Here is a 27,334-nt window from a genome sequence, read left to right as displayed (position 1 = left end):
CAATAAGTATTTCCCTAACCCTGTTGGCTGGTGAAAAACCATATAAAGATAGGGGAAGCCAAAAAGAAGATTACTAAATGACGGTGTTGAATCAAAAAGTTCTTCGATAGGTGAAAAACCATCTGATGATAAGAGAGCAAAGCTGAAAAGAAGATTACTAGAAGACAATGTTGAATCAGAAAGTCTGTCGACCAGTGAAAAACCATCTGAATATGAGAGAGATAAGTCGAAAAGAAAATTACTAGAAGGTAGTGTTAGATCAGAAAGTTTGTCCGCGGTTGAAAAACCATATGATGATGAGGGAGAGAAGCGAAAAGAAGTTTACTAGAAGAATGTGTTAAATCAGAAAGTCTTTAGGCCAGTGAAAAACCATCTAATGATGGGAGAGAGAAGCTGAAAAGAAGATTACTAGAGGACGATGTTTAATCAAAAATTCCATTGGTCGGTAAAAAACCATATGATGATGAGGGGGAGCAGTCGTAAAGAAGATTATGAGAAGACTGTGTTAAACCAAAACGTCTGTCGGCCAGTGAAAAACCATATGATGATGAGGGAGAAAAGCTGAAAAGAAGATTACTAGAAGATAAGGGGAGAAGCAAAAAAAAAAGATTACTAGAAGACGATGTTGAATTAGAAAGTTTGTCTGCCAATGAAAAACATCTGATGATGAGGGAGATAAACCGAAAAAAAGATTGCTAGAAGATAATGTTGAATCCGAAAGTCCGCCTAGCGGTGAAAAACCATATGATGAAGAGGGAGAAAAGCCCAAAATAAGATTGTTGGGAGATGACTTTGAAGCAAAAACTCCTGATATTGAGGAAAAGAGCACGTTTGTTGGTGAAAAACCACCTAATGTTGAGGGTGAGAAGCCGATTAGAAGATTACTAGAAGACGATGTTGAATCAGAAAGTTTGTCCGCTAGTCAAAAACCATATGATGATAAGGGAGAGAAGCCTAAAAGAATATTATTATAAGATGATGTTGAATTAGAAAGTTAATCTGCCTGTGAAAAACCATCTGATGATGATGTTGAATTAGATATTTGTCCACCGGTGAAAAATCATCTCATGATGAGAGAGATAAGCTAAAAAGAAGATTACTGAGAGACGACGTTGAAACAAAAAGTTATGACGTTAAGGTAGGAAGTTCATCCGCTGATGAAAAACAATTTGATAATGAGGGAGAGAAACCGAAAAGATTACTAGAAGACGATGTTGAATCAGAAAGTTCGTCCGCCCATGAAAAATCATCTGATGATGAGGGAATGAAGATGAAAAGAAGATTATTGAGAGACGACGTTGAAGCAAAAGGTTCGTTCATTGGTGAAGAACTACTTGATGTTGAGGGAGAAAAGTCGGGACGAAGATTATTAGAAGATGATGTTGAATTAAAAAGTCCATTCGCCGGTGAAAAACCATAAAGAAGATTAGTTTTAAAAACTATTAAATTAAATTTATAAAATCTTGAATTTAAAATATAATTTTCAAAATTATAATCACTTGAATCATTAAAATTTAAATTCATCAAATTAGAATTAAAGCGATTGTATTTAATATCCAAGGCAATGTAAAATGGCTTGTATTTTCTGTAAAATGTATTATTATCAATTATTTGTTTAGTTATAAATAAATTATTTTTTCTAAAAATTATAATTTAGTTACTCAATTAAAAATTTATTACAAATATGTCATTAGTCGTTAAATGACGTAGTAGTGACATGGCCTGGTATAAAAACAATTTTAATATCAAAACTTATACACTCTATTAATTTGAAATAATTCAATAAATTAAACCCTTCATATTTTAAAAATATATATCAATTTAGTCCTTTCTCTTTTTCTAAGTTGTTTATTCTTCTGCAGAGATATTATATTATTTTCATGTTATTTTTCTAGTATAATAACAATTTAACAGTAATTTATTGTTGCTTTATAGTAGAATGTTGTTATCTAATTGTTTCTTTGATCTGATAGACTCACTTGGTTTGATAGTATCACATAAAGGATTAGATTGATAGAATATTTAAATACGAAAGATTAAATTTATTGAATTATGATCAATTTGATATAATTTATATGTTTTAGAGACTAAAAAATACTATTATATCAGACCACATTAAACGTATGTTTTAATTTTAATGACATGATAACATGTTTGTACCATTATTTTAATTGAGTGATTATATTGTAACATTTTAAAAAACTGATCCATTTATAATCAAACTAATAATGGAGTGATTATATTACTTTTATTTTTTTTAAATAACTCAAATTTAAACTTTACTTAATTATTGAATGTCACATTTATCACAACTAAAAAATATAGTATTAATATCAACTATAAATTAATATAACAGAATTATATGTTAGATTTTTTTAAGTAAGATCATGATTGGAATACTAATGTTGTGAATGAAACAAATTGAATTGGAAGCGTATTCTATCTTAATTATTTGACCTATGAATTTGATAACGTAATATTAATGGTAAAAAAATTCAATAGGAATTTAATTATTGTAAATGTCCAAATTTCAATCTCACTGTGCCTAGATATTTAAGGGTAATTTGACCTGGGGTTATGGCCTTTAAAATCTCAATTTGTGGCACAGGCGTGTCCTACGGATTATCAAAGAAGCAAGTTTCAAAATAGAAGGGGAAATGTAGAGTTGCATACATGTGTGATCAAGACATGGCTTCAACGCCTTTCATCCATTATAAGAGGGAACCAGCTGAACCAATTTCCTTGCACCGCAAGAAACACCAATGATCTTAAAGATGTCTAAAGCTTGCTTGCACTTGTTTCTCCTCGGAATGGTGATTGTTTTCGCCACCATTCCCTCTTTAGCTGACGGATCCCGTGCCGATGAACCACCGACTCCATTTTTAAGTGAGAAAGCATTGAAACAAAATCCGATCCAGCTGCATGATCATACTATGAGGCACCTTCTACAAGGGGAAGTCGAAGTAGAGAGTTATTTCGCTGGTGAAAAACAATCTGATGATGAAAGGGAGAAGCCGGGAAGATTATTGGGAGACGACGTTGAAGAAGAGAGTCCAATTGCTGGTGAAAAATCATCGGATGATGAGGGAGAGAAGCCGGGAAGACTAATAGGAGACGACGTTGAGGAAAAGAGTCTGCTCATTGTTGAGAAACCGCGAGAAGATAAGCTAAAGAAACTGGGAGAGATGGTAAGAAGTCTATTGGCGAATCCACCATCGACGAGTCCATTTGCCCATATGATAAAACCCTCCAAAGGTAGGGTATTCAAACCATCGGAGCTACGGAAGGACGGCGACAGACCGTCAGAGTCATTCTACGTCCAGAAACAACAGGAACGAGTACCGCTAATCATGCGGCATCGGAAGGTTCCTCCCCGAAGCCTTCTAGGGCTACTCAAACCACATAAGCAACCAAATTTTGAAGATGTTATGAGACGAGAAGGCAAGCCACCACATGAGCACAAACCAGGCTATGAACATCAACCATAATCATCTTTCTTCAACAAGTCTCTGCAATGGCACATAAGTGCCAAAATTTAGAAGATCATCACCAAAATACCGATAGTTTAGCGTACAAAATAAGAGCTGATGTTGATCAGTCTCCAACTTAGCTAGTATCAATCATATTCAAGTTGGCCCATGTCATGCATGATGTTTTTTCTAGACATGGAGGCCATTAGCATGGATTTATGCAGATCATGTAATATGTATGTTAAAGTTGAGATGTAAGAACCTATTCAATTATCCCTAAATATTATTTGAAAATTATGTATTCAATTATCCCAATGACGTTAAGTGTACACAGATCATGATACAAAACAATGTTTAGTGTTGGTATTATTCCCTATATTCTTTTGTAATTTATCTTCCATCTTTGTCCATGTGATAAAATGAAAAAGGTGGTGAGATATATGCAAAGCAACCACAATCAAAGGTGATACATTACTATTTTCTTTAGTATCTTGAACACTATGAAATATATATGCATATGCTTTTTAATAATAAAATTGTATAATGTTGAAAAAAATATTTCTATCGTTTAATTGAAATATTATTTTAGTTTTTTTTTGAATATTTTGACACCAAACATTTTGCTTTTAGGCAAAATAATCTCTAAATAAATGAAAAAGGTTAGTTGACTAACGATCAACGCTTGATGTTGAAGTGAAAATGTCACGTCACCACTTTCAACATGCGACATGTGTCATATCAATACTTTTGATACATTGTATGTAGGGGTGAGCATTCTATCGGGTTGAGTTAAAAAATTTGAGTTATTTGAGTCTACGAGTCATATTTTATGACTTAACTTGAAATTTTTTCAAGTTGAGTTTAAGAAATTCGAGCTGAGTTGTTCGAGTTTCTATTCTATTATAATTTGATTATAATTATCTATAGTATTATAGTATGAATTTGTTCTAATTTTTCGACTTTCTCTAACAATATATATATTACATTATAATGTAATTTAATATATTAAATATAATCAAGACTTATAAAATATATTTACAATATTTTATTTTAAAAAAGATATTTTGAGGATAAAAGATAGATGAGACTATAGAGGAGTCAAAGAATTGATGTAAGAAAGAATTTGCATACAATTGTAGTCAAAAGACTAAGTTGAGTAAAATGCAAAGTTAAAGGAATAAATGGAAAAAAGAGTACATTTTTAATAAAAAAAAATAAGAATTTAAATTTACATAGGTATTCTATAGTGGTAGGGAGTATATGGTTTAAATTTGATAAAAAACATACTTAAAATAAATGATGAATGAAGAAATACGGAAATCATGCAAAATTGAGGGACTAAATTAAAAAAATAAAAAATTTATCATAAAAAAGTAGAATTGAAAGTACATATATATTCTATGATGGTTTAAGAGCATGTGATTCAAATTTGGAACAGGATTTTCGTGATACTTTTAGTCCCGTTGTTAAGCATTCAACAGTAAATGTTATTTTGTCGTTGGCCGTGACTAATGGGTGGAACCTTCGACAAGTGGATGTTAATAACGTCTTTCTCAACGGCAAACTTAGCGATAAGGTTTACATGGTTCAGCCTGCCGGCTTTGAGAAGGAAAACTCAAGTGGGGTGAAGCTGGTCTGCAAGTTACAAAAAGCTTTGTACGGCTTAAAACAGGCATCGAGAAACTGGTATTCTAAGCTTCGATCTTACTTACTTGATATTGGTTTTGTAGGAACACAAGCCGACATCTCTTTATTTATTCGAATTACGGATGGAAAGCCGTTATATGTGCTTGTATATGCTGATGATATTGTGATTAGTGGCATCGAATGACGCTATTGAGGATGTTGTTACTCTTCTTGGTGGGAAGTTTTCCTTAAAAGACTTGGGGGAACCAAGTTTTTTTCTTGGTCTGGAATTGCAGAGGAGTAAGGGGCAGCTGATACTTCGACAAAGTAAGTACGTTTTGGAACTTCTAGACAAGACCAATATACATGATAGCATCATGCTATCTCAACACTTATATATGAATTGTCATATGTACTGTCAAACAAACTGTCATATAAGTACATTAAAACTAAATATTTTAGCTAACATTTATATTTAAAAAAAAAAGTTAATTGTAACATATGTCTTCTAACTACGATTATTATTCTAAATTGATCTATAAATTTTTAAATATTTTAATTTTATTTTCAAATTACAACTCTCATTTTAAATTAGTCTCTAAAGTTTTAAATATTACAATTTCATCCTCTAACTATCAGTGTTCTTATTAATACAATTGTTATAAAAATTGTTAACTTCCATATAAATACCAATGTTTATTGTATAATAATATGAAGCAGTATAAATGATTATTAACATAAGATTTAAATAAAATAATAAATTAATCATCACCTTCACTATACACACCAATCATTCATCATCCGAGTACATACTAATTATATCTTTATTAATAAAATTGAAAAATATTTGTTATAGGACTCTGATTTATATTGTGTAATAATCTGACGTGACATAAATAATATTAATGTTATATCATGTCCCTGAAATCATTGCATGGAATAAGATCGAAAGTTTTCTTTGATTTAAAATAATAAATGATTTTAAAAGTTTGAAAATTAATTTAAATGGAATATAATATACTCATAGTATAGATAATGGGACAATGATGATATTGGACCACATTTATAAATAGTGTTCACATTATTGATCGTTTAGATAGTGACAATATATCCCAAGGTACATTACAAAATAAAGTGCTTTAATTAGTTATCAAAAGAGAAAATCAAGGAAGACTTTCAAGATACTAGACCCAATGGGACAATCTGCTTATTTTCGGCCCCAGAGAAAATTGTCACCATTGTTAACTTCATGTCTTCTTGCTCTTTTTCTCCCCTATTTCAAGAAGTTCTTCAAGCAAATTATCATCCAGGCACTCAATCTCGAAAACTTGTTTCCCTCTCTCCGTCAAAGAAGAAGAAGAAGACGAGGAACCAGCAGAAGACGAACGTCGTTAGGCATTAGCGGCGGCGGCACTACCCATGGGATACTCATGCGGGAAATTAAGAATAGCCAAATGACCTCTCATGACATAAGCAGCTCTATCGTAAGCTCGAGCAGCCTCCTCGGCTGTGCTAAACGTCCCGAGCCAAACACGAGCTCCTTGTCGGTTGGAGTCACGTATCTCAGCCGCAAACTTCCCCCAAGGCTGCCTACGTACACCCCGGTACCGAGTCGTCTCGGCGGTAGAATTAGCCTCCATTGCGAGATTCGAAGGTGTTTTTATATGGTCTGCATGGCTGTGGGTGGAAATTGCATTTTATATGGATAGGAAAAAAATTGGAATTTGTAAGGTTAGGCAGGAACTTTTGGGGGTCCCTAGGGAATTAAGCACTTGAAGGAACCATGGCTGAAAGCTGTTTCCACGTGCTTATCAGAAACTTCGATTAAGCTCTAAAGTACTCTTCTATTCAATGTATCCGGATGGTCAAGGTGGATGGCTACGCAGTTTTTAGATACACTTGCTTCCCTCCGTACAGTTTATATATATATATATATATGAAGAAAATTGATGGCTTAATGTCAAAAGAATTTGTCAACTTCATTACACGTGAGATAGGGTTTCCATGAGGTCATTCGGCTTACGATTGTTTTTCTCTATTTTGTACTTCCTTTGATAGAGACACTAATTCAAGGTGTAATGATTCGGGTTCAAATTCTGGTTGTATTGTACATATATATTATGCGTAGGGTTTAAGTTCAAATTTTGTTGATTTAACTCTCATTATATACGATATTATCTAATTTTTTTAAGTCTAAATTTGATAATCATCGAAATTGTCAAATAAAATAATTTTTATTCTCAAATAAATATGAAAAATAAAAAAAAAAGGATAAATCCAAAAGAGCTAGAGATCAATTAATAATATTGTTTTCTGGATTGAGTGACATGTGAAAATAAAAAAAAGGAGGTTTTAGTAATAATAAAAGTGATAAGGTAAAAATAAATGAGGAATCAAAAATTGGGAAAGGTAAATAAAAAGTAAATAATAGTAAAGAATTCGATAGAGATAATATAGTCTTAGGCTTTGCTTATACCCAATTTTGATCGATCGTCGAAATAGATTTTTCTTCTATGGATGCACGTCGGTTAGAGTCAACAAGTCTTAACCTTGCAACTAACTTGTTTTCTCCAGTTAACTGATATTTTCAGGTCTATCTCTAAAATTTAGTCATTGTTGGACTAACCATGTCTATCATCGTTAGCACCAAGACAACTTTAAGTGTTGGAAAAGCTTGACTCGGGTTATAGCCTCTCACAGAGAATTGGACCTGATCTTGATTCCCCTTAGTGGATCACCGCTAAGTTTATTCACATAAAGACGAATTACGAGCAACTGATCTGACTCCCAAACTATAAATCAAAACAACCCTCAAGCCAATGTGCACTTCTTGAAGCGAAGGCGTTGTAACTTTTAAAGGAATGGTTGATTCCCACACCAAATCTTCAGAGAATCAAAGAATGTATCTAATGTTGTTACGTGCTACTCAATTCTCACAATTAGAACTAAGTCATCGCAAAATCTTTGGCTAAGTGAAAGTTTAACTAAGCATGGATTAGATTACATTTAGCATTTTCTTAAAAAAATAAAAGAAGTTAAAAAGATAGAAAAGAAAAATAAAGTTTCTATAAAATAACCAAGGAAATCAAAAATTCTAATTTGTGTTTCAATACTGAACATAAAAGATATTTATACCCGAAAATTCTAAAAGATAAAATAACTAAAAGATATATAAAATAATTAAAATATTTAAAATAAAATCTTAAATTTAAATCTAAAGGTTTATCACAAATATAAAGATAGAACATTTAAAACGTGTGGTTCGGATTGAACTCTACTTTATCTTCTGTATAACTTCAATTATCTCCCAAAAAGAACTTGAAATTGTCTTTAAGATAATGTACGACCACCTTTTAGAAGATGATGATTGGACTGCTGATTGGATTGCCTAGATCTGCCATGTTAAAAAATGTCATGCCTCAGGCCGTGCTCATGACTCTAACCACGATTCTAAAAAATACAAATTATGTCTTTTGAGTTGTTCTAGTCGATTTATCCAAATGAGGTTCGTGTGTGAAAATAAGTCAAAACAAAATCAATCAGTAATATCCAATAAAAAACGAGCAGTAAACAATACTAAATACATGAAATATTCAATACTCATCAAGATTTATAAGTTATATTTTAATTATTAGTCTATCTGAGTGTATAATATGTTAATTATTACGATTTTTTCTCAATAAATATGATTTTATTAAAGAATCATAAAACTTTGGCTGAAGGAGAAATTATAAATTTCATCATTCATTTTTTTCTCACTTTTATTTTATACACTAAAATTTTAATATACTCATTAAATTTTTAATTTGTTTCTATTTTATGTTAAGTCATAAATGAAAGGTTGGCTTGACAATTATATGTATTGATGTAGATTGTTTTTCTATATGAAATCTCTTTGTAATCCATGCCATTTTTTCTCTTTTTATCTTCTTCCTATGACGATAAAAGTTTTATAATTATATTATTGTGTCAAGTTGATGTTGTAATTATCATGATATGACATCTTCTCCAATTACTCAATATACAAACAAACTATGCTCGTCATCTTATGTCACTCTATCGGTTTAGTTTTTTTTTTCAAAATTACTTTAAAACTCACAAAATTCAACTTTAAATTCAAAACTCATGAAATTCTAATACACTATGATCTAGATTTCATCATTCGATTAGGGTGGAATCAATAGTGCAGTCACATCTTGGTGATAGTGGGCACGTACCCACCCTGAAATTTGAGTTTTATTCGATTAGTTATTTATTTAACTTATAGTGTCTACCTTGAAATATTATTTGTGTCTACTCCATTCAAAAATTGTGTTGTTAATAAGTGTGCCTACCCTAAAAAAATATTCTTAGATCTGTCATTGGATGGAATCAAGACATACATTCATCTTTATCCACTCTTCTACTGTTGATATTTAAAAAAGATATTTCATCCTAAAATCAATAAGAATTCAAATTCTTCATAAAACATTATTGAACTCCTTTTATTTACACCCAAGCCTTAACCTTGTTTGGATTTGATTTTTTTCATGGGACTTGATGTAGGCCCAGTACACCTTTCCTTTTATTCAATAGTTAATTTTTATAATTAATAAATAATTAAACCTTCTTAATTTAACAAAAACTTGACATGTATTATTTATGTGAATACCATGAAATTATTACAATATTACTCCCACAAAAGATTATAGAAAGGGAGGGTTGGCAATGGTCAGTCTGACAGTAGTCATGTCGGTCTGCAATGCACGTGACTGCATGTGCTCAAACCCATTCTCAATTTTTATTTTTCCTTTGGTTTGACCACAATTTATGCATGATTTTACATGTCTCGGTATAATTAAAATATTTAATGAAAAATAAGCTTATTATTTAATAAAATCTTATGCAAATAACCCAATACAATATACTGGTTCAACAGTGGAAAAATTCAAATTTGTTTAAAAGTTTAATTAAAATTTCAATGTCAGATAATGTATATGTGTAAAAATGGTTAGGTTAATGTTGGAGATGCATCAATAAACGACGATAGACGAAGATGACATAAAAAACATAATAAAAATTATTTGATTTTTTATATGAAAGTAAAAGAAATGAAATCGGTTGACAGGAATACTTTTATTTTGTCTGGTTATTAAGGGTTCATCCCTATTAATTTAGACGAAGAGTCACGATCGGTAAATGAACAATTATTGATTGGTATTATTTTGTGAGAGAGAGGTTGTAATAAGGAGAATGTGAGATTTACGTGGAGATTATGGAGGTCAAGTCTCCTTCTCAGTCATTATTGATAAATATTTATAGTGATTCTAGTTGGCGGTGTTAGATATAAGATTATTATAAGTTTTGTTTGTAGGTTAGTCAAATTTGTTTAAAAAGGTTAATTAAGATCTCAATCCCAGATAATGTCCCCCCGGGGAAATGGTCACATTACTGTCGGAGATACATCAATGAACGATTGTGAAAGAAGATGACATGAAAAACATAATAAAGATTTTTTTGTTATATGAAAGTAAAAGAAATGAAATCGGTTAATAGGTATAATTTTATTTTATCGGTTTTTAAGGGTTTACTCCTATTAATTTAGATGGAAAGTCACGATCAGTAAATAAATGGTTATTGATTGGTATTATTTTGTGAGAGAGAAGTTGCAATAAGGAGAATATGAGATTTATGTGGAGATTATGGAGGTCAAACCTCGTGCGACTTTAGCTCATTTTCGCCCCTCGCTATAACTAAGTCAACCTCACTCAAACTCGTGCTAGTGTGAGAAAGTGTTGGCAAGGAAACGAAGAAGACAAGTAAAGACTATTTGTGGGAAAGCTTGTTTATATGCTTGAATGCTTAAAACTCTTGGATGATTTTTAAATGAGAACTTCTACACCTATTTATAGCATTCCACCTCCTTAATGGACGGTGAAGATTGACTTAATCCTACAGTTATGAGAGATTCTCTAGAATTCTCCACAATTCTCTACCTAACATGGAATACTCTAGATAATTTCTAGAATACTCTACATATATACAAGCCTTGAAGGTTCTAGAGTAATATATATTATTCTATCAACCTCAAAGACCAAATATGGCCCAAAATAACCCAAAGTGTAGGGAAAAAGCCCAATTTCGTGACAGTGAGTCTGTCAAGAATTGCCCAAAGCTCGACATTATAGGCATTGCAGCGTCCGCTATTCCGGTGATAACCCAAGATTCAGGCACCATTATTATCCCGCTGCAAGCAACCATAGTTATATGTTGAACAGCTCCATCGGTGTTGAGCTTAACCGAACCAGAGGTGGGGGGCGCCAGTGTCGATTATTCTAGCGAGACCTGTCTCGCTGGGGCTGCTTCCTTTGAGACTTCTTGATCGCCTGAGCCCAACTCCACGAAGAATGAATAATTTCCATCCTTGACCGAATCTTCCCATTAAAAACAAATGAATTGAGTTGCTTCCATAGGTGCCAAACTAGAATTCCAAACATATGCCCCCAATGAAAGGTAGCCTGGTCCAACCCTGCATTGCGTGAGAGATTAGTAGTAAGCCAATCAAATATAGAATGAGAATAGAAACTTACCTTGAAACTGTTAGGGAGGAGGTAGTTCCATTTCATGCGTGCCGAGAGACAATCCCTAAGGACATGGATAATGGTCTCTTCACTACTACCACAAATCGGCAGTGGTGGTCCGAAGTCAGTCCTCACCTCACCCGTTCGGAGTTGGTCATAACACGCTGATGAAATATCAACCAGAGGAATTGTTTCACTCTTTGAGGACTGTCGAAACTAGCATTATTGGGCACAATAATCATTGGGAAGACAGTCTTGAATCTATTGGCTATGATCTTCATCACTAGCTTATAAAGAACAGTGCATAAGCTGATAGGTCAAAAATCAGCAAAAGACTTACGGCTATTAACTTTAGGAATCAGAACAAGAAGAGTCTTGTTAAGCTCGGGATCAAGAGAGTTCCCTTCAAAAATACATCTAACTTAATTACAGACAGAATCACCCACGTTATGCCATTGATTCTGGAAGAAGAGGGCATGAAGGCCATCGGTTCCGGGCGACTTAAGTGAATTGAGCAATTTCCTCATTCGAAACTTCAAAGTTAAACAAGTGGTAATATGAAGTAGAGATGTGAGGGAACATACCTTTGATAGGAAATCTGTCTGAACTACCTCCAGTATCATGATAGAGTCTTGCATAGTTGCATAGAAATCTATGGCTTCCTCACGGAGGATGTCATTATCAAAGCACCACGTACCATTATTAATTCTCAGAGCTTGAATCCAATTAGATTTACGCCTATTTAGAGCACGACTATGAAAGAACTTAGTATTACGGTCACCTTCCAAAATCCAAGCGCTCCAGAAGTTTTGTTGCCACAACATCTCTTCGTGATCAAGGACTTCCTCCAGATTAACCCTGATTCGTAGCTCCTCAGTATAGAGATTGTTATTACTGGTAGTCAAATTTTAAATTTCATTTTGATTGATCTAACACTCACGTGATTCCGTCGTCCAACGTAAGCACCCACGTGATCATGATGCCTCAAAATTTGATCCTTTCTCTTACAAATGACAGCTGCTAATTTGTTATTCGATCGAAGCTTGATCTACTAAAATCTTACATTTATATATTTTAAATTATCAATTTTAATTATTCAAATTATACATTTCCTCGAACCAATCCGTACACATGCATGTGCTTGCACCAAAATTTCCTCTCATAGCACAAGCATTTCCATTTGAGTTTATTCTGCAAAACTCCATCGATGGTCAAAAGTAAATTATACAAAAATAACGAAGCAACAAACACTTTGATCAGAGTCAAAGTCAACCGACAGATAACAAAATAACCCAAATTGGAAATTGAAATAAAAAAAATAAATCAAGACTGACAATATGAATAAAGTAAATAAGAAATTATATTTGTTTTATCGCAAATTGATGAATCCAAACTCTTTTCCAAGTAAACTGCCTCTCTTCAACAGCTGCTGCTGTTCCTGCTCCTTAGGCTCCCTCCATGTGCTGATTTTTTCCTTCTCTTTGTAATTTTCATCGATGTTGTTCAAACTGCGAGTTTGATCAGATAATTACAACCCTTGGATTGGCTTACTTTTTAGCAAAAAATTGAGATCATCACGTTGAATGAAAAGCTGAGGTAACTGTGGCGTAGCAATGATGGAAGTAAAAAAGGATGAGCTGAATTAAATTGTGAAATAATTTATATGTAAAATAAATAAATATATTTGTGGTGGAAATGCCGAATCATAAAAGCTTCACTTGAACAAATTGGCAAATGGCAAAGGAATATTGCACTTTGCTTTTCAGCAATAATAGATAATGATGACCCGTTTTCTTCTGTTTGTTTTATATGTTTTTAGTAGTTTGACTATTATTTTAGATTTTTTATGGTTGAATTTGACACTATCACGATATGTTAAGGTGGTGTTTATTTGTTATCATATTGATATTCTTTGTTTTGAACCGTTAGATTGAATTCGGGTACACACAATTTGCGTTTATGGATGGTTTTCTCACGTCGCTCGATTCTGATTTACGATTTGTCGGCGGTCTTTCAATAGCTTGATTCCCTTTTGTGGTTTGTTTGTTAATACGATCAAATTTGCTCATATCCACTTTTTATTTGAGTTTATTTAGTTAGGTTTTTTTAACATTTTCCTTATATGTTCGTTGTGTGATTTGAACCGACTAGTTTCTTGTGATGATAATTATAAAAAAAAGTATCTTCATTATGTGTTTAATTTAAGATTATGCTTGTTATAATATGGATATTTCTTATTCTAATAAAACTAATTGTTTCTATGTTGTTAAAAATTAATAGACAATGAAAAAAAGTATTGTAAAAAATAAATTTCGAATTAGATTTGATTAAGGCTTTTCTAAATAACAATAAACAATTTATGTAGCGTCCTATGTATTGTCACGAGTCATAATAATATGATATCAGTAAATGTTATCAAAGATTATCAAATAATTATTCAAAACCCTAATACAAATAATATGATAATATGTGAACAAAATATCGTTTCTCATAAAAAAATTCATTGAAATATTAGTGTCATTATTGTCGGGCAAAAGTGCCAAAATAAGGATGTAGGAATGTTTAATTCCTAAACTAATGCACTCATCCAATTAATTTTTGATCTAGGGTGTTTTTTTACAAGATTTTAGGATCTTTCGGCGTCTTCTGAGTTGGACCAGATTTCTCGACGTCTTTAGGATGAATTCCATTGTTGAAATCCCGGGTCTTTAGAAGAAAAAAAAAGTTAGCGGTTTTACACAGAAATCATCTTAACAGAAATTAATTACTTTTTAGGCACTGTTTAAGAATATTTTACGTATCTAGCAAATTTTTAAATATTTTCTATAAAATTATTCACGCATTAAATTACACAATACAATCATGTCTACCAATTACCACTTGACACTTTTTGATGCGTTTTTGACCATTTCAAAATCTTATACGTATAGTATATTCTAGGATTTTGAAAAATAATTTTGCAGAAAGACGCGACACATTCACCGCATAGGATTTTGAAAAATAAATATTAGTTATAAAACTTTTATAAATATTTTTCAAAATCCTATGCGGTGAATGTGTCGCGCCTTTCTGCAAAATTATTTTCAAAATGATGATGATGATTCGTAATATTTTGTAAAATTATTTATATTTTAAATTACTTTCCCTAAAAGTTTTCCTAGAATATACTATACGTATAGGATTTTGAAAGAGTAAAAAACACATCGGAAAGTGTCAAGTGATAATTGGTAGACATAATTGTATTGTGTAATTTAATGCATGAATAATTTTATAGAAAATATTTAAAAATTTGCTAGATCTGTAAAATATTCTTAAATAGTACCTAACAAGTAATTAATTTCTGTTAAGGTGATATTTATATAAAAATACTAATTTTTTTCCTCGATTCCAATTAAAGACGTCTAAAGATTCCAAGAAACAATCAACCCCTGAATTACGAGAGATCTCAAAACCCTATAAAAAAACACCCTAAGAATTAATCGAATGAATTCATTAGTTTAGAAATTAAACATTACCACGTCCTTAGGCACTTTTGCCATTATTGTCATGGGGTACACAGTCTTTGACTAAAAAGTGGAAAAACCATGAGAAGGACTATTTTTCTTATCTATGGCAGAACACATAGTTTGTCAACAAGCAAATATAGATATAGACTGTCGGTTCTGTTCCCTCTACCTTCTTGTTGTTCAAGTAGAAGTTGGGATATAGTTTTGCAGGCTTCACTATGAAATAAACTATACCCCACACCCTAGATTTCCACATTGACCAATATCGGTTCTATAATTTTTAGGGTAAATAATATATTTAGTCACTCATTTATTATCAAGGTTATATTTTGGTTAAGAATAAATAAAATTGCTAACGTGATAAGTTTTTAATGATAATATAATATTATCTTACGGTGATATTTCAACCTCGTTATTGATTTTTACGGTGACTAGAATGAAATCAAAATATAACATTAGATAAAAAATTTAAAAGAAAATAAGTGTATAAGAGTAAGGTGGTGTTTGTTTTTGCAGAGGTAAAAGGTCTGCAGTCTGCGGATCACATCCGCAGACATCTGTAGCAGAAGAGGTGGACCAAAAGTCTGCCGTCTGCAAGAAGAAGACTGTTTATTTTTTAACGTCTGCAGACTGCTAAAATGAACTGAAATATAAATAAACTGATTTTTTAAACTTAAAAGAGTTTTGCAATACTGATATTTAAATAATTTTAGTTTTACATTACTGAAATTTAAATAATCCATACAACTAAAATAATAAATTATTTAAAATAAATCAATCCATATTTTAAAATAAATCAATCCATACTAATAAATTATTTAAAATAAATCAATTTATACAACTACAATAATAAATCAATCCATATTTTAAAATAAATCAATCCATACAAATAAATTATTTAAAATAAATCAATCTATACTAATAAATTATTTAAAATAAATCAATCCATATTTTAAAATAAATCGATCCATACAAATAAATTATTTAAAATAAATCAATCTATACTAATAAATTATTTAAAATAAATCAATCCATATTTTAAAATAAATCAATCCATACTAATAAATTATTTAAAATAAATCAATCCATATTTTAAAATAAATCAATCCATACTAATAAATTATTTAAAATAAATCAATCTATACAACTACAATAATAAATCAATCAATATTTTAAAATAAATCAATCCATACTAATAAATTATTTAAAATAAATCAATTCATATTTTAAAATAAATCAATACATACTAATAAATTATTTAAAATAAATCAATCCATATTTTAAAGTAAATCAATCCATACTAATAAATTATTTAAAATAAATCAATCCATACAACTACAATAATAAATCAATCCGTATTTTAAAATAAATCAATTCATACTAATAAATTATTTAAAATAAATTATTTTAAAATAAATCAATTCATATTTTATAATAATTTATTTTAAAATAAATTATTTTATAATAAATTATTGTATAATAAATTATTTTAAAATAAATTATTTTATAATAAATTATTTTAAAATAAATTATTTTAAAATAAATAATCTTATTAAATTATTTAAAATTATTTTAATAAATGACTTTATTTTATAATTGTTCTTGAAGATGTTTGAAGACCTTTGAAGACATAAAACCAAGTCTGCACCAAGAAGAGCTCACGCGGACGTTTGAAGAGCTTCTGTCTTCTAAAAAACAAACAGTATGCGAAGCCTAATGTCTGCGCGTGGTCTGCGCGACGCAGACATAAGTGGTTTGAAGAGCTTGCACAGTGAAAACAAACACCACCTAAGTGTATGTGACCATTTAAAGAAACAACAGTAAATGTATAAGAGTAAGTGTATAAGAGTAAGTGTATAAGAGTAAGTATATAAGAGTAAGTGTATGATGGGCGAACAAATATGCTTAATCATTACTAGTATTATTGGTAGTTTTAATTAAGGGTGAGCAACGAAATCGAGAAAATCGAAAAATTGACACGAATCAAGTAAAACGGTTCGGTTCGGTTTGGCTTTAAACAGTTCGGTTTAAAGGCTTCTTTTTTTTTGATTCGGTTCAGTTCGGATTTTTCATATGGAACCCATTTGTTCCATATTGAACCGAATAGACAATTTTTGTAAAAAAAATTATAGTTTCAAGTGATTTTTTCATTGAAAAACCGATAAACCGAACCGAAAAACCCGAAGCGTTAAAAAAACTGAACCGAACAGAAAAAATCGATTTCGATTTTTTCGGTTTTTTAACTATTCGATTTCGATTTAAATATTGAAAAACCGTTTATTTCGGTTCGATTTAATTTTTAATAAAAAAACCGAACCGAACCGAACCGAACCGAATACACCCCTAGTTTTAATAATCTTAATCTCATTTGTTTATTTGTTTATTTTAACATACTACACTCCTTCACTTGACTGTTGGAAGACATAAATTTCATTATCATCTCCTATTGATCATTATAAAGTATGATTTAATTAATATCTAAAATATATTTCAATAAAGAGTTAAACATTATTTTATGAGTAATTTTGGGATATTATAAGGTAATATATATTCTTAACTTTCTTAATTAATTGATAACACATTTATCTTACAGACGTAACTACTTGAATCAATGACCTCTAAATTGAATAATATTTTTTTTATTATTAAGGTCACTTCATAAGTAATTGTTTTTAGGAATAAACTTTAAAATTATTAAAATTTTAATTTTATTATTAAATTGAGTTTGCCACCTTTTTTTGTCATCTTTGGTCTCTCTTTTTCTTTATATTTTTTATTAACAATGACACCAAACTTAAAATTGATCCGTCGACCGTCGGTATTCATTGTTTTTTTATTATAACATATATTTGTTTATTTTCTTGTTTTTAAATTTTTAACAATTTTATCTTTATAGTATATTTTCTTTATTTTTATGATACTTTTTCGTCGTTTGACCATTGTTTTGGTTTATCCTTTTACTTAGGATTGGATTTGACATTGTCACAATTGATTAAGATGGTTTTTATTTGTTATCATGTTAATCTTCCCTGGTTTGGACTATATGATTGGATTTGGATACACGATTTCGTTCGTGGATAATTTTTTCATGTCGTTCGACTCTGATTTGTGATTTGTCGGTAGTCTTTCAATAGCTTGATCCCCTTTTGTGATTCGTTTACTGATGCGGCCAAGTCTGTTCGTATCTATATTTTATTCGAGTTTATTTGGTTATAGTTTTTAACATTTTCCTTATATGATTTTTTGTATGATTTTAAGTGACAATTTTTTTATATTAACGATTATATAAAAAATATTCTTATTACGTGTTTAATTTATGATTGTGATTGTATAATTTTTTATTATAATATAAATATTTTATTTTTTTGAACCAATTTAAATATTTATAATTTTAACAAAATTAATTGCTTCTGTAAAAAATATTAAATCACATACAAGACATGGTCTCGGTCCCCAACCTTGACACATACGCTTCATGTCGAACTCTATCATTGATGGTAGTGGGCCAATCCATTCGAGTTTAGTCCCCCCTCCCATCTCAAATTTTATATTCCCCCATACCCGATGGCTTAATTAATTAATTGATTAAATCAAAATAATATATATTTTTAAAATAAAAATAAGTACAACAGTCGAGACACCGAAAGTCTGAACCAAGTATTTTTCCAAGCCAAACTTCTCGTGGAAACTTGAGAAAAATCCACCAACTACGTACTCTCCTTTCAGACCCTTTTTTTATTATTAAAAACTTATGGTTAAATTCTTCAATATGTCCCTCTATCGTGTGAAAATTATGAATTTAGTCCATATACTGTAATTTGATCATTTTTAACTTATATACTTTTAAACTTTTGGTCTTGACACAAATAATAACTATAACATTTGCTAAATCAAACTTTAATATTAGTTCTTGTACCATGTATAATTTATAGTTTATTTGTTATTGTCTAATTTAGTCGTTTAAAGCCTCTTTAGTTTAATTCTATTATGTTTGAATCATTATTTAAATTTCAGAATTCAAAAATAAAAAAGACTAAAATTAATCTCTATTAAATTAAATTAAATTATGGTCTTTCTTTGATTTGATTATTGTGAGCCCATTTAGTTTAGTCTTATTGCCCCTTTATCATTTGGTTCAAGATTAAAATTTTAAAAATAGAAGAAAAAAGACTAAAAATGGTCAAAATAGCGTATAAGGACTAAATCCATAATGTACATATAATACAAGGACTAATAAAAGAGTTGTTTTTTCACTTTACACAATTTTCATTTAATACAATATATAATTTAACACCTTCCTCATTTTTAGTCTGCCTGTTCCGACCTCTCTTCTCCATGTTCTTCTCCTTCACCTTTCTCTTTTTCAAACCTAACTTGTTTTGTTGATGTTTCAATGGATTTCAAACATATGGCAAGATCCAAGTAAACCATTTTCTTTGCATTGTCTTAAAAAACAACACTGTCTTTTCCAATGGATCTTGTAAGTAAAACCAGATTCTCACAAGCTCTTTCACCGACCACAAGTCCAGGGAACTCGATCTCGGTGTCTCATCCTCATTCATCCGGCACGAGTTTTCCCATCATAGCCATTGCCGTTTTGGGGATTCTAGCAACAGCTTTCTTGTTACTCAGCTATTACATCTTTGTCATCAAGTGTTGTCTCAATTGGCAAAGGATTGATCCTTTCAGGCGATTCTCGTTGTCTCGAAGACGACACGAGGACCCTTTAATGGCGTACTCGCTGGCGGAGATCGAACGAAGACACCGAGGGCTCGACGAATCGGTTATAAGGCAAATCCCGATATTTCGATTCGATAAAGAATCGAAAGAGGGAAGCCTTTGCGAATGCGCTGTTTGCTTGAATGAATTCGAAGTGGACGAGAAGCTGAGGATGATACCGAATTGCAGCCACGTTTTCCACATCGATTGCATTGATGTCTGGCTTCAAAACAATGCGAATTGTCCGCTTTGTCGGACTAGTATCTCGAGTCACGGTCGGTTCCAAGCCGACCCCGTCGTTGCTCCGAGCTCAACCCCGCAAGATTCGAATCCATACACCGAGACCATCATTAATGGTGATGAAGACTTTGTGGTGATTGAAATAGGTAATAACAACCCTAGTCGTTCCACTCATCAAACATTACTTGGGGCACAAGAAAGACTGAATTTGGAGAACTCTGCGGCGGAGTTATCGATTCGTTCGATTAGTCCTCCGCCGTGGAAGTCGGACCAAAGATTGTTGACGAAGAGAGCAAGGAAGTTCTATAAGGGGACTAGCATGGGAGATGAATGCATCGACATTAGAGACAAAGATGAACAATTTGCAATTCAGCCAATACGAAGGTCTATCTCGATGGACTCATCGGCGGATCGTCAGCTATTTATAGCCGTTCAAGAAGCAATAAGATCGAGCCGGGACCGACAGCTAGCGACGGACGTTAGCCCCATTGAAGGTTGCAGTAGCGGCAGGGTGAAAAGATCTTTTTTCTCTTTTGGACATAGTAGAGGGTCCAAAATGCACTTTTACCTGTTTATTTGGAGCCTTGAAACCAGAGTTTTAGGGTTCTTTCTTTTTGAACATAGAGATTAAGAGAGTCAGATTTGTGACATAGAAATGTTCAATTTAAAAACTTCATAAAAAATCATTATTTTATTTGAATTTCTCTCTGGGGTTTATATATTATAATGACTTGGCATACAACTATATGATTACACCCATCATTGTTGATTGCTTAAACATCTTTTTTATAAACTTCTTAATTTTTCTGTCTATTTTTGCTTTAAAATAAGAAAAGATTGAATTAAAGTGTATGATTCAAACTTTGTTTTGATTTAATTTAAAGAATTTATAATACAATTTATTTAGTAGAAGAAATAAATTGAAAAAAATATATAATAAATGTCAAAGCCTGCAAAGACTATGGACTCTTCTTTAAACTTCAATGGAAAAGTAGATGAATGCACACTTACCCTCTAAATGGGAAGTCGTCCATTCCAACTCTAGCGTTCACGACATTACTGTCCTCCTCAGCCTGCAAAGACTATGAACCCTTCTTTAAACTTCAACAGTAATTCCCATATAAATTAACCTGTCTTTGGTAGCATGATGATTCAAGATAACGAGCCAAACAACTTAGGCATATACGTCAGGAATTATATCAATCTGTGCCAAGAGACTTTGATCCCTCTAACTCGCATTTCAGCCCAAATCCTTCGAATGCTTGCAGCCCTCGAACCAGCAACATCAAGAACCAGGCAGCCAGGCTTCATCCCTCATCTAAAGAGTTTTCCTTAACCCCAACTTATAGCTCCTTTAATCACACAATGTTGCGGGTCGACCCAAATTCCCTTAAATGTTGCACTGTGTCGATACTCAATATATATATATATATATATATATATATATATATTGTACAATCTTCTTAAATGTTCAGTTCTAAAGTAGCCATGGACAAGTAACATATTTGTCTTCATTCATATTATATAGTTTAACATCCTTCTATTACAAATTTAAACAGGACACTGTTTTATTTAGTTTGGCACAAATACTGAAATGCTTTTGAGTTTATTCTCAACACAATTGCCATAATTTTGATAGTTTTAGCTTCACAGCTTGTAGTAATCTATAGGAGGCTTGTCATCAAGTGGGCTGGATACAGCCTTGGCAAGATATTCCTTCAGCAAGAACTCTTTGTACCGAGGACGATTTGCCTCCGATATCAGCTCTTTGATTGGTCCGAATGTCTCGTCCAACAGGCTAGCATCGCCCGAGAAAAAGCACGCCACCGAGATTCTCGGCCCGACATGATTGGCAGTCACTCTATGCTTCACACTCCTGAACTTATCATTTGATAACATCTTCCATAACAACATAAACAAGTCAGTACTGGGAAACTGGAATGAAAATCAGCTGATGTGATTTGGACCTAACCTGAAGAAGATCACCGATGTTTACGACCAAGACACCTCGAGCGGGGTGAACGTCAAACCATTGATCTTCACGAAGGACTTGGAGCCCGCCGATATGGTTCTGCAGAAGCAGTGTCAGTATGCCTGCATCTGAATGTTTCCTTATCCCCAAAGTTAATTCAGGCTGAGGGCAAGGTGGATAGTAATGGGACACTATGCTACACCCTTTACAGCATCCGATCGAGCCAAGGTGGTCCGGTCGGAGACCAAGAGCCTCCGATAGCAACTCGAACAAAGTCTCTGCCAATCTTTTCATATGCTCAATATACTCAATTGTAGATCGTCTGCAGACTGCCGGCATTTCCGAAGGGTCGGGATTGGAATCAAGGTGAGAAAGGGTCAATGTCAATGTGTCTCTCCAATCAGCAGCTTGTGAATTATGAAGATCAAAAGAGTTGAACTGAACATGTTTTGCACCGTCACGGCCATACATTTCTTTCTTTAACTCCAAATCTTGCTCATTAAACAAACGTATCCCTTCGATCATTTCATCCAAAACACTTAATGGGAACCCATGGTTTTCACCTGGAAAAAACCCCATTCCCCTGATGCAATCCTCACCTCGTTCACGATCTCCTTACGCCGGTTACAATCTCCGATGTTACTTAGATCAATGATCGGAATCGAAACTTCAATGCTTTTTGTGCCGGAATTCAGTTCCTCGGCTGGTCGAACGAAAATCTTGGGGATGTTAAGTATCCGGCGTCAACTAGTCCCTTAACACCGGCTTTTGTGTCGAATTCCTTCATCACTTTGGTTTGGTCGTGATCTATTGATGTTTGGGATGCCATTTTCTCTGCTAATTGGGTTGCTCTTTCTTTTGTTATAGTACTGATCAATGGGAGTTGCTCCAAGACTTAGATACCCGAAACCACGTAGTTACTTTAATCTTTCGATATATATACTAAACTGTGAGTATATTATTGGTTAAATTACACTATTAGTCCCTAAACTTTTGTTTATATATAAAGTTATCATCCAACTTTAAAACATTTCAATTTAGACATTGAATTTTAATTTTAGGTTTAATTAGGGCATTAAGTTATTACATTCGAAATGGCACAATGATGTGAGAATTTCGGTGCTGGTGTGGAAGCTAAAAGAATAAACTTCATTCCACTTCTTCAAAATTAAAGGTTTTCACCCATTTTAAGTCGTCAGAAATATTTATTTTTTTAATATCTTTTTTGTCCACCCTAGACACCAATAAACTCGTCAATCATTTATTAATTTATCAATTTAGATTTTTTTTCTCAAAACCTATTTAAAAGTTATGAAACTAAGTATAAAATTCTATCATTTTTGGGTTTGAGGACTTTTTATGAATGGAGGGTTTTGTGGTGTTTATTTTAAAAAATTGAATGATGGGAAATATTCTTTTAAGAAGACAAATAACATACATCGAAACTAGACTAATAAGATGGCTCAAGATCGGAACATTAGAAAGCCAAACCTTTAGATTAATTTTCACCAATTTTGAGTGGTTTTCATATAAACCAATCTAAATAGAAGAAAGAAGAGTGAAATGTGAACGTTTTAGTATCAATTTTGCTGTAAATGGCGATAGACAAAGGGTATTGATTGACCAACAACGATGATCAGAAGAATTGACTATTTTCTATAGAAAAGTAGTAAAAAAAATCGATCAAATCATCATATTGTTAATGATCAAGTGGTCCAATGCTCCGGTTGAACTCTGACCTAAAGTTTAATGCTTAAATAAAGCGTTTTAAAGTTTATCTATATATTTGATGTGACAAATTTAAAACTATTTGGTAGCTTGCATGTGACTTTGAAACATTTAATTTTCCTTTTCTTTATGGTTGGAGATGATCGACAAAACTAGGGCCATAGTGCATGAAAGGCAATGTCCTTTTTACCCTTTTTTTCCTCCTTAAAATAAAGTTTTTTTCTTTACACATTTTCATTTAATTTAGGATAAATTATCTTCTAAATCACTAAATTATGTGATTGATTCTATTTGAAGTGCTGAATAAATTCTTTTATCAATTGAGCCCCTAAATTTTCATTTAGTTCCAGTCAAATCACATGCCAATAAATCAGAAATGACAAAGCCAACGTGACAGTTTTAAAATCTTTATAATAATACATTTACTCTTTCATATTTACACGTTCAATCAATTTAATTTTACACATTAAGTTTGGTATTACAGAAGAGCTGTCTTATTCTGAAAATATTTGCCTTTGGAGCTATCAATATTCCAATGGTGTTGATAGTATAAGCTTCACAGCTTGTAGTAATCTATAGGAGGCTTGTTATCAAGTGATCTAGATAAAAATTTGGCAATATAATCCTTCAGCAAGAATTCTTTGTATCTAGGAGGATTCACCTCTGAGATCAGCTCTTCAATCGGCCCGAATGACTTATCAAGCAGGCTATCATGTCCGGAGAAGAAGCACGGCACCGTAATTCTCGGTCCGACATGATTGGCAATTGCTCTATGCTTCACACTCTTGAACTTATCATTTGACAGAATCTACCGTAACAGGATAAACATCAGTGGCAATTCTAGTCGAAAAAATTCAATGGAAAACCGATGTGAGTTCGTGCTAACCCGAAGAAGATCTCCGATGTTTACGACCAAACCATCTCTAGTGGGGCGGACATCGAACCATTGGCCCTCGTGAACGACTTGGAGGCCACTGATATGGTTCTGCAGAAGCAGTGTCAATATGCTTCCATCTGCATGTTTCTTCACACCTAAAGTGAGTTCAGGCTGAGGGCAAGGCGGATAGTAGTGAGCGTGCAAGCTATGCCCTTTACAACATCCGATTGAGCTAAGGTGGTCCGGTCGAAGACCGAGAGCCTCTGAGATAGGCTCGAATAAGGTTTCTGCCAATCTTTTCATATGCTTAATATACTCGATTGTTGATCCTCTGCAATTTAAAAAAAATCAGTGTAAATTGCACCATAATCAGCAGCAAAAATGAGATTTTAGTGCTTAGTTACCTGCAGACTTGTGGCATGATTGAAGGATCAGGATCAGAATCAAGGAAAGAAAGGGTCAAAGTGTCCCTCCAATCAGCAGTTTCTGAAGCGAACAGATCAAAGTTAGTGTTGAATTTAACTTTTTTTCCTCTGTCACGGCTATGCATTTCTTTCTTCAACTTCAAATCTTGTTCATTAAACAAACGTATCCCTTCAATCATTTCATCCAAAACACTTAAAGGGATCCCATGGTTTATCACTTGGAAGAAACCCCATTCCTCTGATGCAACCCTCACCTCATTTACTATATCCTTATGCCGGTTTTCGTCTCCGATGTCAGTTAAATCTATGATAGGGACTTCAATGTTCTTCTGGCTGGTGTTCAGTTCGTCGGCTGCAAGTTCCTCATCTGGTCGAACGAAAATCTTGGGGATGTTAAGTATTCCGGCATCAACGAGTCCTTTAACACCCGCTTTTGTGTCATCAAACTCTTTCAACTCTTTGGTTCTGTTGAAATCAATGGATGTTTTGGATGCCATTTTTTTCTCTCCTTAGAAATGATCAATGGAACATGGTAAGACTTCATCTGGGAACTAAAATACTACTTTCATTGAACATAAATAAGAATAAGAAACTGCAGTTGACTTGTGAACTGCAATGACATAAACCTTTTTTTACTTGCAATTGGCTGCACAAGTTGCTTCTTCTTCTTTGCCATAAACTGCATCTGACTGAAGATAATCAAAGTCTTCCACGAAATTTTCCCATGAAAATAAATCAACACACCCCCATACTATCTTGTTCTTGTTTTGGAGTACGAGTGTCCAATTTAGCATTCTTCTCAATCGTCTAAATTATGAAGAATAGGATCCTTAGATGATTAGTTATTTCAAAACCAGAACTTCAGACACAACAGTTTTATTTCAAATTGAAACACAATACACTGTTTTATTCAGTTTGGTGTTACAAAAGGGTAGCTGTCACTCAGGACTTTTGACAAGGTACGAATGCTGAAATTCCTTGGGGACTATCAATATTCACAGCTTGTAGTAATCTATAGGAGGCTTGTTATCAAGCGAGCTAGATAGAAACTTGGCAACATAATCCTTTAGCAAGAATTCTTTGTATCGAGGAGGATTTGCCTCCAATATCAGCTCTTTGATCGGGCCCAAATGGCTTCTCAAGCAGGGTAGCATGTCCCGAAAAAAAACACAGCACCGTAATTCTCGGTCCGACATGATTGGCAAGTGCTCTGTGCTTCACACTCTTGAACTTATCATTCGATAAAACCTACCATAATTACATAAGAAATCAGATGCTATTCGAAAAGTCGAACAGAAGGCCTATCCGATTCGAAGCTAACCTGAAGAAGATCACCGTTGTTTACGACCAAGCTGCCTCAAGTGGGGCGGACATCAAACCATTGGTCATCATGAAGGACTTGGAGACCACTAATATGGTTCTGCAAAAGCAATGTCAATGTGCCTGGATCTGCATTTTTTCTTACACCTAATGTCAGTTCACGCTGAGGGCAAGGTGGATAGTAGTGGGAGTGTAAGCTACTCCCTTTACAACATTCGATCGAACTAAGGTGGTCCGGTCGAACAAAAACCAAACAAAAACCAGAAAAAAAAAATCAATGTAAATGCGCCATAATCAGCAACAAAAATGAGATTTTAGTGCCGAGTCACCTGAAGATTTCTGGCATATCTGAAGGGTCAGGATCAGAATCAAGGAAAGAAAGGGTCAAAGTGTCCCTCCAATCAGCTGTTTTGGAAGTGAAAAGATCAAAGTTAGTGCTGAACTTCACTTTCTTTGCTCTGTCACGGCTATACATCTCTTTCTTCAACTCCAAATCTTGTTCATTAAACAAACGTATCCCTTCAATCATTTCATCCAAAACACTTAAAGGGATCCCATGGTTTATCACTTGGAAGAAACCCCATTCCTCTGATGCAACCCTCACCTCATTTACTATCTCCTTATGCCAGTTTTCGTCTCCGATGTCGGTTAACTCTATGATTGGGACTTCAATGTTCTTCTGGCCGGTGTTCAATTCGTCGGCTGCAAGTTCCTCGGCTGGTCGAACAAAAATCTTGGGGATGTTAAGTATTCCGGCGTCGAGGAGTCCTTTAACACCGGCTTTTGTGTCATCGAACTCTTTCAACTCTTTGGTCCGATCGTAATCAACTGAGGATTCGGATGCCATTTTCTCTGGTTCTTGAATTTGCTCTTTCGTTTCTTACAATATTG

The 27,334-nt window shown here is 32.9% G+C and overlaps 1 protein-coding gene and 2 pseudogenes across 1 annotated transcript; 1 reads left to right on the top strand and 2 right to left on the bottom strand.

Annotated features, from left to right (window-relative positions):
• On the bottom strand, positions 1 to 27,334 carry LOC120178479 (1-aminocyclopropane-1-carboxylate oxidase homolog 1-like). Its single transcript, XM_039184311.1, has 5 exons — positions 26,782 to 27,334; positions 22,094 to 22,424; positions 21,755 to 22,020; positions 17,944 to 17,951; positions 1 to 14 (listed from the first exon to the last, which is right to left on the bottom strand). The coding sequence occupies exons 1-3, from the start codon at positions 27,288 to 27,290 to the stop codon at positions 21,769 to 21,771; spliced, it is 1,092 nt and encodes a 363-aa protein (XP_039040242.1). The 5' UTR covers positions 27,291 to 27,334; the 3' UTR covers positions 1 to 14; positions 17,944 to 17,951; positions 21,755 to 21,768.
• LOC120178482 lies at positions 6,324 to 6,736 on the bottom strand (annotated as a pseudogene).
• LOC120178480 lies at positions 19,522 to 20,724 on the top strand (annotated as a pseudogene).

This window comes from Hibiscus syriacus, unplaced genomic scaffold, assembly GCF_006381635.1.
Source record: "Hibiscus syriacus cultivar Baekdansim isolate YM2019G1 unplaced genomic scaffold, ASM638163v2 tig00112350_pilon, whole genome shotgun sequence".
Classification (NCBI taxonomy): Eukaryota; Viridiplantae; Streptophyta; class Magnoliopsida; order Malvales; family Malvaceae; genus Hibiscus; species Hibiscus syriacus.
Note: the sequence above shows the minus strand (reverse complement) of the source record. Positions and strands in the feature narration are given on the sequence as shown.